We start from the raw sequence: 13,185 nt of genomic DNA on the forward strand, positions 1-13,185 counted from the left end.
GATAATCGGTTTTGGGATCCTTTGTCGCCCAGGGCCTGGCTTGGCTTGGTTGGGCATTAATAATTGCCGTATCAATACATATGTTATTTTCGAGTGACCCATGTGTCTTCGCATGCAGCAATTGAGAATTCAAGAGCTACATCCATCCTATTGCCAATAAAAGAATGGCGTGGAAGGGGAAAAGGAGACGATAACATCACTGTCAAACTACATATACGAGTCTTGCATTTACATATATATTCTTATGTATGGCGCTCGAGCCGACCTTGATCAAATTTTCGATATCATAAAAAGATTGTCGGCATACATAGTTGGAAATTGCCACAAGTTATTAAGACGACCAAGCAATCTGCCCGACGTACAATTTGAAAGTTGTTAATATTCTATATTTTGAAGGCATAAAATGCGATGAACCAGACTTATTCCTAAAAATATTATCAGTATATGACCTTTGAGCAGTTCTAAATTGAATAGTTAACGCATTGTAAAATAAAATTATCAGTTTTATTTACAATTTTATTACAACCATCCATAACTTTTTCAGTTGAAAATCTATGTGGATGAATATATAAGCAAATTCAAGGTGGTTCAGTTTGGAGTTTCGAAGTCAAAAAAGCAACGGGGAGGCAATGTAGGAGTTCGGTGGTAAAGCTTTATCATACCTCAACAGTTACTCATTACAACACGACCATAGCTCGACACGAGAATCTCTACACACCAGAACTTGTGATCATGGGTACCTAAATGCTACAAATATATATATATATATATATATATATATATGTTTATGTTTATTAATATTTTGACAAGGATATATGTCGGCCGATCGAGTCTAGTAATATGCTAGCTATTCATCCGGCCAATATATATATATATATATGTTATCTTATGATAGGTGATGCTAATCGATGTTAATCATCATAGGGCGGGTTTTGCCAACCGCACTTTATCAAGCCGCATGTATTACTCAACGCGATAACAAGTTAGCTAGCGAGGACACTCATTATACCAGCATCAAAGAAGCCCCTCATCGTGGAGCAGAGAGCTGCATCAGTTAATTACTCGAATGCGAGATAGTAATAGTATTATTAATCAAACACATAAACAAATCGGACACATATTTTTACCAGAGAGATATAGCCCTACTGGTACCTTAATGCACCAACTGACGCTATTATGATACATAAAAACCAAGACCGGTACAAAAAGATGAAAAATGCATCACGATTCACTTTTTTACCTTGGTTACGTTCATGGTTGATCCTTTTTTCAACTGGTCGGAGAATTTAATTCTTCATTGAAAAGTATAAACATTAATTAAAAAAATTTCTGAATAAATAATTTATCGACTTGCGAACAAGTACTTAATATTTTCAAAAAAAATTATTGATAAATTAAACGATATGTATAAGCTGCCTAAAATGTGGACCTACATCTAATTATAACACTTAATTATTATATAAAATATCAAATAAACATAAAAATTTATCATGAAAATAAAAAAAAATCTCAATTGGAAAATAAGTCTCAATTTCTTTCAAAAAAAATAACTTTAACCCGCACAAGATGCAGGCATGTACCTAAAGACTAAAGTTATTATATGAATTAAACAAGTTGGCCATATGTTAATAAGCTTTCTTCTTTCGGTAAATGTGGCCCCATTATATATATTATATAAAAATCACAATTTATTTGGTAGGGTAAATTGAAGCAATATCATTATATCTACCTACCTTGACTTAATGATATATAACGACACTAGCCTTTTCGTTTTCAATAGTACTTATGCCCACTCCCCACTAATAATATTAAAATTTTAATATTATTATTATTTACAACAACATAATTTGTAGTTGATTAGCAGGCGGAGAATTTCAATTTGACACATGCTTATACCATTAGGAGGCTTCCTCAAGGCTACAAATTAAGTACAAACTAGTCATCTATCCAGCTGGTTGCACGAATTCTTTTACAATTTTTATTTTATACTGATATTATTGTAATGGATGGATTTTATAATAACAAAATTTTTGAAATAAATCATCTCCTCGAAAATATCTAATATGTAACTACATTTTAAAAATTCGAAAATAAATTGATTGTGAAAATGTAAAAAAAAAAATAGGTATATATTAATGTACAGGGGATACAAATGGTCGATATTCCAGAAGCTGAGGGTTATGAACGAAAACTTCTCATCAACCGAATGAATAGCTCCTATAAGCTCTAATGGGAGGAGTCTAAATTAAATAATATATTGATGTAGACATAGATTCTTATGTCCACATGTCAATTAATGGGGGAGGACTAGTTACAAATCACTGCCTAGTTACATATATCTTTCATACGTGGTGATGAAAAAATTTAATAAGTCCGACATATAGCAGTACATATATATGAAACAATACAATTGTCGAGCTTAAATACCAGTTAAATATGTCATCAGAAGCTATTAAATATCGAATGTCATCTGAAGCTATTACGTATATATTGATCCCATAAGGGAAAAAAAAAACCACGTTGAGAGAAAATTAAATGTATTATCCAGATCCTTATGTATAATAAATTAACTATATCAAAACCAGCACTTTTTTATTATAAGGGAGATTTATAAACTTAATACAATGAAATATAAATCTTATAGAACTAATAAAGAAGTACGAATAATCTCATAAGAGGAATCGAACTTGCAATCTCTTGATTGACGAAATGAGATGTGCACCACTGTGCTACACATGCTAGTCACTCTTTCCAAATACATATAACCATTAACCAATTTCCTAAAGCATTAATTAATTAGTAATAATCGAGATTAATATAAGTGAGTGAGTGAGTGAGAGAGAGAGAGAGAGAGAGAGAGAGAGAGAGAGAGAGAGAGAGAGAGAGAGAGAGAGAGAGAGAGAGAGAGAGAGAGAGAGATGAGAGGTGTCTTAAAAACCAATCCAATGCCCTGCAAAAGCAGCAGGCCCAGCTAGCTAGCTTAGGTCTCCCCCCGCCATTTGCGTAAAACCCACTTGTCCCCTATAATCCATTCATCACTTCCCTTCTTCTTCTTCTTCTTCTTCTTCTTCATCTCCCTTCTCATCTTTCTCTCTGCCCTAATAAGCTTGAACTCTAAGTATGATTTGCAACTGTTCATCTGGCCTTTAATATAATCCCTTCTCATCATATTTATCACAGACACAAAACCAGACATATATGTCTGATCCTTGCAAGCTAGCTAGCCCTCTTGTATTCCCATGCAACATTGCCTCATTTAGTAGCTAAAGCTAGATAGCTACATAGGCTATATATGTATGTTATATAAATCATTGGAGTGACTGATCGAGCTAAGGTTTTTCCTCATTGGGACAGAGCTAGAGAGAGAGAGAGAAGGGGGAACAAAACCAATAGATCGATGGGGCGGCACTCGTGTTGTCTGAAGCAGAGGCTGAGGAAAGGGCTGTGGTCCCCCGAGGAAGATGAGAAGCTCTTTAACTACATCACCCGTTATGGCATCGGCTGCTGGAGCTCTGTCCCCAAGCTGGCCGGTACATTTATATATACCTTATGGATTTATTATTAATTAAATAGACATAGATATTACTATATTTTCAAGTATGGTTTGGTTGTGATATTATTCGGAAACACGGAACAATGATTCGTGCGTGCAGGGTTGCAGAGATGCGGGAAGAGTTGCAGGCTGAGGTGGATAAACTACTTGAGACCTGACCTTAAGAGAGGAATGTTCTCTCAGCAAGAGGAAGATCTCATCCTCAGCCTTCACCAGCTTCTTGGCAATCGGTATATATGCATATATTATTTCGCTGATCATATATATATATATATATAGAAGTTGTTGCCTAATTACTCGTGCAGCCGACTGTTATATCATAAAAGAGTTATCTTTTGGAGTTGTACCACAACACGATCCCCTTCATTCACGCATCAACCACGATCGCATGCATGCGAGGTGTCGATGTTGAACTGCAAAATGTTGATGCTTACCTGCCAGATGAACTTTTTACAGAAGTTCTATCTCATGTGTTCAGTATCTTACTCTGTATACAACTGTTTCAGATGGGCCCAGATTGCAGCGCAGTTACCGGGAAGGACGGACAACGAGATTAAGAACTTCTGGAACTCGTACCTGAAGAAGAAGCTGATGAAGCAAGGAATTGACCCAGCAACCCACAAGCCAATCACCAGGGAGGTGGAAGTGACATGTGAGAACATTAGCTCAACCGGGGCTGAGCATTCTTCACTTCCACCACCTTTAGTTATTAATAGACCGAACGAGCCCGCATTTCTTCTTACTCACCCGGCCATCGACTTCTCCCTAAACGCCGGAATAATCAGCACAGACAAACAGACGTTCGACCCTTCGGCCACTCTAGACTTCCATCAAGCAGCAGTTACTGATCATCCTGTCAGCTATGGCACGGCCCTTGGCACAAGCATGAGATCGTCCAACTGCACTGGTCATGGGAGCATCATCGGGGCAGAATCAATTTCCTCCGACAACCTGGCTTCGAGAATGAGTTATCTGTTCTTCAATGAGTCATCAGTGACTAGGGATTATCAGATAAACAATGATCTAGAAAATACTGTAAATGCAGCTTTCTCTTGGGGATCAGGCTATTGCAATAAGGTGAATTCTTCTCCCTATCAGTTTCAGCAGCTCGGCGAGACTAAGTCCGAAGAAGCATCGAAGCCCAGTCCGTGGAGTCAGCAGGAACAGTCGGTTATCACTTCGCACAACGCATTAGACTTTGGGGACTATCACTTAACATCGATGCCAGAAGATTATGACGTTTTCCAGGACTTGTACGCTTCATGTACGTTAACATCTTCAGTCGACCGGCCCCTCTTACTACAGAAACCTTGATCGGTTCAATGCTCCCATATGGTGAGCATTTACTTAGAACGTATGTACGAGCACACTTACATCCCGGAGGAGGTATGAGAGATCGATGATCAGACGGTTTTTCATTCGATAACTTTTTTTTGGTTTGGGTATTCTTAGAGAGAGAGAAGATAAAACGACGTCGACTGACCAATGCATACGATTTCTTTCCTGTGGTATGTACACCACATAGTTTTCTTAACACTACATGATATGATTGCAAACAGTTTCATTGATCTCGTTGTCCGGATGTTTTCTTGTTCTTTCCCATGGCTTCTTCCAACTGATTATAATCAAAACGCAGAGTTGTGGAGCTACTTTCATGGCTGTCTCTTTCCTGCTCCGTTGAATCATTAACGCATCGAAAACTTAAACTCCCTTTGACAACATGGCACGTAAATATCATTGAAAACGATAATGACCATATTAAACAATTCCTGTCGAACAATAATTCATCCATCGGCCATAAGTGGCATCGAATAATAATTCATCGGCTATGAGTGGCACCATTCGACCTCGTTTTTAACAGGAACCATAATCAAAGAGAAGGTTAAAGACAACCGCATCTTTCGGCAGGAAGTTCATCATTCCACTAGGAGGAATCATCAAACCAATTGCTTCTTTCATCAAACAAAGGCCCACCTTAATTGGAATATATAATTAATAATACTTCCCCAGTATGAAACGAGTGGAAGTAGTCCGTGCAGATTGATGAAGGAAACCCGCGAATTATCGGAGACAAAACCGAACATTTCACAAGACATCTGAATGCTCGGTTCCGTGCATTAGAGAGAAACCTTTCTCGGGACATATATATTGACCTTCAGTTATTTGATCTCCTGAAGAGAGAGACCCTTACGATGCATCCCGGAATTTGACGGAACCATTCGCAACATTCTTGCATGCAGAGGGAGAACACTAGCAATTCAAGTATGCGTACTCAATGTGTGACAAAGATATTGCATGTACAATCTCGTAACTATACCCTCAAGCAGCAATTCAATAAATATCAAAGAATGCAATTGGCAGCTCCTCTTAACTAAACTGCCACATTATATAACCTTCGAATCACCCGGAAAAATAAGGAAACAAAACATTTCCGGGTTTCCCATTCACTTGCAATGGTCCCAGGCCCCACGATTTAGCTGAAACACAAAGCAAAACTTCAGAGCTTGCTTCTTCCATGGCATCAAATATGAACATCACTTCTGAGAGAAGTGAAGTGATGGACAAGGCAAACAGGTTCCTATTCCATGTTTGCTGCCTCGGTTTCCTCTACTGAAGATGATCACAGCCTCAGTTATTCCATATTGCCAATTATGCGGAGAAGGATAAGCTTTTGCGACTACTGATGGATAAGGTTACGGATCCTCATCTGATTATATGGCCTAATGAGCAAGTATACACATTCGTGACAACATCTGATACGGAGCAAAATTGAATAGCCATACACAATCATTCCTCCTGCCAATTCTGTTTACTACATTTCTTCGAAGCATGGCATTGCGAAATGTAGAACTTGGCATAGGACCAGCGACAACCAGGAATGGTTCCTTAACCCAAAAGTTACCCCATAGCTTCTAATCAAAGACATGCTGTTGGTCTGTTTTCATGCCCCAGTTGACTGCTAGTATCATGGTTCAGTCCAAGAAAACACCCACCAGCTACCTTAATCATGTCTAATCGTCACCGAAATCACTCGGGAATTCCATCTTACTCCATCTAAGCTACTTAAGCTCATGAATGGCTATGAAAGAGACGAGCACAGGGCAATCCTAATCAGGCACACTATCACCCCCAAAACATAAGCATTAGCATTTCGTCGCAAGCTTGAATCCGACACAATGTCGAAAAATGGGATTTTTAGAACACAATGCCGACATTTGAGCAAAGGTTGTAACTTTAGCCTGAAGACGAGGAATTTCACCATTGGAACGATCAACAAGGAAAATTCTATCATAGCACATAACATCTAATTCGATAATCTCAATCCGCAAAAAACGTAATGAAAGTAGAAAACACAGTGAAGCGAAAAGCTTAACCTAATTAAGCGGTGAGCACAACAGCTCCGCCAGCCTCTTTGATCTTCTTCTCCGCGGTCTTCGACACCAGCTTGGCCTTGACGACGATCGGCTGGTTCTCCGGCAAGACTCCCTTCCCGAGGACCTTGAAGTACCCGAACTGCGTGACGTCGATCACCGGGGCCTTGTCCGCTGTGGCCTTGGCCTTGGCCTTGGCATCCTCCGGCACCATGGACCAGAGCTTGTCGATGTTGACGATCGGGCAGTAGAACTTGTTCCGGAGCTTGTGGAAGTACCTCATCCCGACCTTGCCGAAGTAGCCGGGATGGTACTTGTCGAAGAGGATCCTGTGGTGGTGCATACCACCGGCGTTCCCGCGGCCTCCGGGGTGCTTCCGGTGCTTCCCGATGCGTCCATGGCCAGCGCTGACGTGGCCGCGCTTCTTCCGGTTCTTCTTGAAGCGGGTCGTCATTTTGCCTCTCCTCCTGCTTCTTCCTCCTTCCTGCAAAGACGGACGGCGGAGACTGAGAGCTAGGGTTTTGGTTCGAAGGGATTTATCAGGTTTGCTGATCGACCTCGAATTCACTCTTTTGCCCTTTGACAAGTAAACTGGGCTTTGACCTATAGCCCATGGGCCCTTCGTTCTGGGCTTTGAATGCTAAGTGGATTTTCCTGACAGTTCCCAGTGAAAGAGAATATTACAATAATTCACCTTTTCTTTTTATTTGGTTAAAACAATTTATATTACTTTTTTAATAATTTCAAAAACAATATTTACTTTTCTATATGATATTTATAATAAGCATTTTCAATTACAGGGGAATGGTATTTGTATTTTATATATAAGTTTTATAATCGTGTTAAAATATCGAGCAATTAACATATACTAGCCGTCATGCACGCACCTTCCACGTGCTCGATTGCTTTTATGTTTGATGCAAACTCGATTTGTGGAGATTTGTAAGAAGCTTTGAAATGGTGACTGAACAGGAGTTTGCGGGAGGTGGTTATATGTGCGAGAGTGAATATGAAATGAGATTTTCTTATTTTTAATATGTTTCGCTTTAAGGAATTTGAAAAGTGGTTACAACATGTTGGATTAGATAAAAACTAATATTATATTTTTTTCAGTGTGAACCCTAATATTCGAAAGCTCAATTAGGCTCCGATTAATCAAGTAGAGCCCGGTCGACCCATTATGAGATAAAATTCTCCAAGCATAAATTTTCTGTATTCACAAGTACTCGAACTCGAGATATTGCTTAAGCTGAACAAGGATTGGACAGCTTGAACCAACCCGAGTTCGAGCCCCATCAGTCCCAAAGGATAAAATCCAAAATGCATGGTAACTAATATTATATTTGAACATTATAAATCGCCAAATACAAATACTTACTAAATAAATAAATAAAATAAGCTTGTGTAACGCACAGGTAGGCAAAACAATAGTTACTTGTCACATCGTATATGTATATATCCGCGCAAAGCATTAGCATTGAATTACTTGAACGTGTTCCTTAATTTCAAATCATCGTTCTTCTTCGTCTTCTATGTTTCATTTTACTTTTCCTAGTGAGTTTGAGCCCAAAACAGGAGCTTGTGTTGAGGACTTCTCATGGAACATACTTTTTCAAGAGAATGAGCCCTTCTCTGCTGGTCCATCTCCGAAAAATATTTTCGAGCTTTACCGTGCAGTCTAACTCTCGATGATCGCCTCTTGGTCTGTGCTTCTTTCTGGGCTGCAGTTCCCCCCTATCCAGGAACTATCTTCTGATCCTATCAATCTTTCCATTGCTGAAGCCTCCTGAGTTTTGACTGATGGGTTCTTGGAGTTCTTCAACCTTGGGCCTACAAACTGTTTATGGATAATTCATAACATACTCTGATTCTAATAAAAGGAACATAAATTACATTGCGAACTGACACGATATGTTGTCGCTTGAATCAGCGCCAACATGATATATCGGTCAAACTTGCCTGGAAAGCATGCACATTCAAAGAATCTCCTCTCCGGATGCCGAGAAGCTTCATCTCCAGGGGAACAGGTTCTCATAGACGGGCGGTTCGGGTCTCTGGACTCGTTAATCTCTATAACCTTCTGTCCATTGAACACTATAGTGACCTCACAGCATTCCGGCGCATTCCTCTTCACAAACTCTCCTTTTGACAGTTTTCCGACCAATCGCCTTTGCGGGAAAATGCCAAAAGGATTAGCAAGAGACCAAGTCAGATAAATCGTGAGACTAAAATTAGTTGAACCGGACATCCTACCTCGAGTGAGGGGATCTCTTCGTTCCAATCACGAGACTTGTGATGTTAAGCACAGGTATAAGATCCAGAACAGCTTTCGCTGTCGAGTTGCTCTCTATAAGCATAGTGTCGACTGTAACCTATAAGTGCGAGGATCCAAACGTTGGTAAATCAACACTTCCATCGATGGGACAAAAGGCAAAGATGCTCCTCCTTCATACCTTAGCTTCGGAGCATAGGCGGATGTATTTCTGCAGAAGGTTCCTCCTCCTGTTCGTCTCTTCGTTAATGTATACTCTCACTTGGTCTTGGCTCAGTTGGCTCCTTGACAACTTCCCAACTTCATTCAGATCCAATGGAGCAATTTTAAGGCCAGAAAGAGAATTATGCAGCAAAAAGCTAATGCGGCGAGAATTATCCGTCTCTACTACCATTCCCATCCAAGTTATTTCGGATTGTGTCGCGAGGAACAGAACTGTTTATTCTTGAATCCGTGCCACAGCGTAGTGATTGAGAAAACATAAGAATCTATGCACGATTTTAAGTTCGAATGACACAATTGAAAGCTACATGAGCCGGTTGAGGAAAGTTTTGCTCCATTGAGAACTTGTCCTGGAACAGAGGATCCTTTACTTACCTGGGGTGGGAATGTGAGTGATCGGTGGGAAGACATGGACCAGGAAGACCCGACCACTGGCAGCCGTAACAAGATGATCCAGAACCCACTTCACAACACCTAGATCATCTTTACCGACTGCCACGTAAACGTCCTGACAGGTGCCATCTCTACCCCCGGTCATGCTCCTGCTGTCATCTCCAATCTCCACAATCTCCGGCGACACCATTCCAGTGCTCCTGAAGTACTGCACGGTCTCAACCTGCCCATCTTCCTCCATATCTTCTTCTCCTTCACATAAGTCCGAAGAAGGATGAGAAGGAGAGAAAGAAGGGCTGAGGTGAGAGGAGTTAACAATGGAAGTGAGCGAAGATTAGGATATCGACATCGTCGTCATCATCATCATATAATTATTAAAGGGGCCAGGAGTCGTTGCTCTCAAAGCGCACAAAAATAAAAGGAAAGGGCAGATTCTCCTTTGTCAAGGTTTGCAGGCTCCAAGAAGTAAACTACTGTATTTTATGTGTAAAGTGGGCACCCTTTCCATAATACATATATCATATGTACACACACACAACCAAATATATATAATTCACTCATAACATATATATACGTGATACATAATATATATATATATATATATATATATATGTTTTGCTGATGTTGTTTTTTGGGTTGAACAGAAGGTCATGTTCATTGTTTTATTCTTTTTTGCTTTGGTCTACATTGTTTTATATCTTTTATTAGTGCTTGGCATGGGATTGACTTCCAGCAATAGCAATGTGAGGAACAAAAGCCAGAAGACCAGAATCTTGGGTACCATCCTCATATTCTTTGTCATAGGGCCATCGAATGTCCCTATTGTCAGGCACATGCATGCGAAGATGTTGGCAAAAGCTCCTCCGTCAACAATGGAGCAGCTCTATTCGTGTATCAATTCCTAGCGATAATAAACATTTGTTGTCAATATCTTCAACTGCAGTGGACCACGATTCAAGAATACAGATGCATGTTCGGTCTAAAATTGAGCATCAAGTTTCAGTGTGATGTGATTGTCATCAATTCATCGTCCTCGACTATCGAGTGCAATGCATGGATGAACGAACATTAATGCTACTCATATCTTCTCAGTCTGGGGACGCAGTTTGCTAAGAACTTCTGATGGAGAACCATCACATCTCTAAAGAATAAGTCATTTTAAAAGAGGTATGCTCCCTGTGCGTTATTTAGGTCTTCCCCTTATATCTGGGAAACTCTCTTCAAGGAATTGTGAAGCCCTAACTGAGAGAATTGTGAAAAGAATCAAGAGTTGGTCTGTGAAGCACCTGTCTTCTGCAGGTAGATTGCAATTGATCAACTCTGTCCTCTTTAGTATGGCCAGTTACTGGTGCTCCCACTTCATTCTTCCGAAACAAGTTGTAAAGCTAGTGCATCAGAAATGTCGATCCTTCCTCTGGAAAGGTCTAGAACAACACACAGGTGGGGGCAAAATCAGTTGGGAGACCGTTTGTCTTCCCAAAGCTGAGGGAGGCCTCGGCATCAAAGATTTAAGTTTGTGGAACAAGGTTTGTGTGCTGAAAAACTTATGGTCTCTCCTAGTGAGTTCTAGATCCCTTTGGGTTGCGTGGGCCAAGAAGCACTTAACAAAAGGCCGAAGTCTTTGGTCTTTACGTATACCTGGAGATTGCTCATGGAATTGGAGGAAACTAATGCAACTTAGACCTCTGGTGTTTCCTTATGTTAGTTGTGAAGTTGGCTCTGGCACAACAGTCTCATTTTGGCATGATAATTGGCTTCCAGTCGGACCTTTGATCAAATTTTGCTGCAGAGGACTTCAATGCTTCCCTTCTCTTAGTGAGCATGTAAATGTTAGCGCTGTTCTAACGGAAGGCCATTGGCATTGGCCGAGGAGCTCTGACCCACAAGCCTTTTTGATCCGAGACATGGCCGCTAATCTCGAACCTTCCAACCAGGATAGAGTTTTATGGTCTCTTCACAAATCGGGGCAATATTCTCTTGCTAATGCCTAGAAGTGTTTAAGGCCCAGCAGTCCAAGAATTGAATGGAGCAATGCAATTTGGTTTGATGGGCACTTTCCTCGTTCTTCTTTTATTAGTTGGCTCTGTATACATAACAGATTAGCGACGAAGGATCGTCTTTTCAAATGGGGGATTCAGTTTCAAGCAACTGAATGTGATTTCTGTCATATGCAGTGGGAGACTCGCGACCACCTCTTTTTTGATTGTCCAGTCACCCAAGGAATTTGGAGAAGTTTGTTGGCTCGAATCGGCTTACACCGAACACAAGTATGCTGGAGTACGGAATTTCGTTGGATATCCTCTCTTCGAGGCAAGAAGCTTGATGTGATTTGCCTAAAGTTACTTTGGACACACTATATTTACAGCATATGGCGAGAGAGGAACGCTAGAATCTATCAAGGACAAGCCGCATCTACAGCGGCTATGGTTCGAAAGATCTTTGCAGATGTAAAAGCAAAGTTATATGTGCTTCCCCGTTTCTCTCACAAAATTGTAAACTCTGTTATAGTCCATCACATCTTTTACCCTCTTGATAGTGCTAATAGTTAATCAATTTTCTCTTGAGGTGTAGACTGGGAGTTATTTAATGTTGTTGATGATGTACAGGGTAAATGGTCTCTTGATGTAAACCCTTTTGATTAATAAAAGTCTCTACCATTTATCCAAAAAAAAAGAATAAGTCATTTTTCAGAAAGTAGGGATAGGAATCTGTCCCTTTCTTGTTTCCGCTTTTGCATTTGAGCAGCAATGGACAGCTTTTAGTTTGGCCCATCTAACACCATTTCCCAATTCAACGGGCTCTATTCGATGACATGAGTTGTGGGTATTGGAAGGCTTTCGGGCGTCTGAGGCCTAATTAGCAAGAGAGGATTAGTGCCAAATTGTGGTCTCTCTTTCCCTTTTCAGCTAAATTAACCAAATGCATCCAACCAAATACAATTTGAGGCTGTAAATGAATATGCGGTCCAGTGCTCTGTCTACGTCAAGGCTAATAACGTGCTCCTCTCCTAGCACTAATTACTTTCTGCACAAGCACCAGAAATTTGCTCCTCACAAATCCAGAAGTTGGTACTAATAGTGAATTGGTTAATCAACAATCATCGGCTAACTTCTTACTCAACCGATGCTTTTGGGGTCGAAACCTGTAGCAGTTTTACCATATGGTGCAAAGAGAAATTGTTCCTTTTTTCCATGACTTCGCAAGGAAAACAAACCTTTACTGGATAAAGAAATCTTTGCTTCTCTGGTCAGTATGCTAACTCTCCATTGGGTCAAATTCTGAAAGATCTTTGAAGAATCTCATGGTGGGAATTTGGTTGTTAGGACTGAGCTGTTGAGAGATCATATGTATCATGTATGTAGGCAGGTAGGTAT

The 13,185-nt window shown here is 40.3% G+C and overlaps 3 protein-coding genes across 3 annotated transcripts; 1 reads left to right on the forward strand and 2 right to left on the reverse strand.

Moving 5' to 3' along the window:
- Positions 1-2,931: 2,931 nt before the first annotated feature.
- On the forward strand, positions 2,932-5,121 carry LOC116186963 (myb-related protein Hv33-like). Its single transcript, XM_031515525.1, has 4 exons — positions 2,932-3,118; positions 3,355-3,530; positions 3,654-3,783; positions 4,060-5,121. The coding sequence occupies exons 2-4, from the start codon at positions 3,398-3,400 to the stop codon at positions 4,865-4,867; spliced, it is 1,071 nt and encodes a 356-aa protein (XP_031371385.1). The 5' UTR covers positions 2,932-3,118; positions 3,355-3,397; the 3' UTR covers positions 4,868-5,121.
- A 1,646-nt stretch (positions 5,122-6,767) lies between these two features.
- Positions 6,768-7,445, reverse strand: LOC116186965 (60S ribosomal protein L27a-3-like). Its single transcript, XM_031515527.1, has one exon. The coding sequence runs from the start codon at positions 7,376-7,378 to the stop codon at positions 6,932-6,934; it is 447 nt and encodes a 148-aa protein (XP_031371387.1). The 5' UTR covers positions 7,379-7,445; the 3' UTR covers positions 6,768-6,931.
- An 800-nt stretch (positions 7,446-8,245) lies between these two features.
- On the reverse strand, positions 8,246-10,270 carry LOC116187032 (U-box domain-containing protein 33-like). The gene is made up of 5 exons (XM_031515611.1): positions 9,794-10,270; positions 9,378-9,496; positions 9,178-9,296; positions 8,884-9,092; positions 8,246-8,761 (listed from the first exon to the last, which is right to left on the reverse strand). The coding sequence occupies exons 1-5, from the start codon at positions 10,050-10,052 to the stop codon at positions 8,670-8,672; spliced, it is 798 nt and encodes a 265-aa protein (XP_031371471.1). The 5' UTR covers positions 10,053-10,270; the 3' UTR covers positions 8,246-8,669.
- Positions 10,271-13,185: the final 2,915 nt, after the last annotated feature.

This window comes from Punica granatum, chromosome 8 (genome assembly GCF_007655135.1).
Source record: "Punica granatum isolate Tunisia-2019 chromosome 8, ASM765513v2, whole genome shotgun sequence".
NCBI classification, from domain to species: domain Eukaryota; kingdom Viridiplantae; phylum Streptophyta; class Magnoliopsida; order Myrtales; family Lythraceae; genus Punica; species Punica granatum.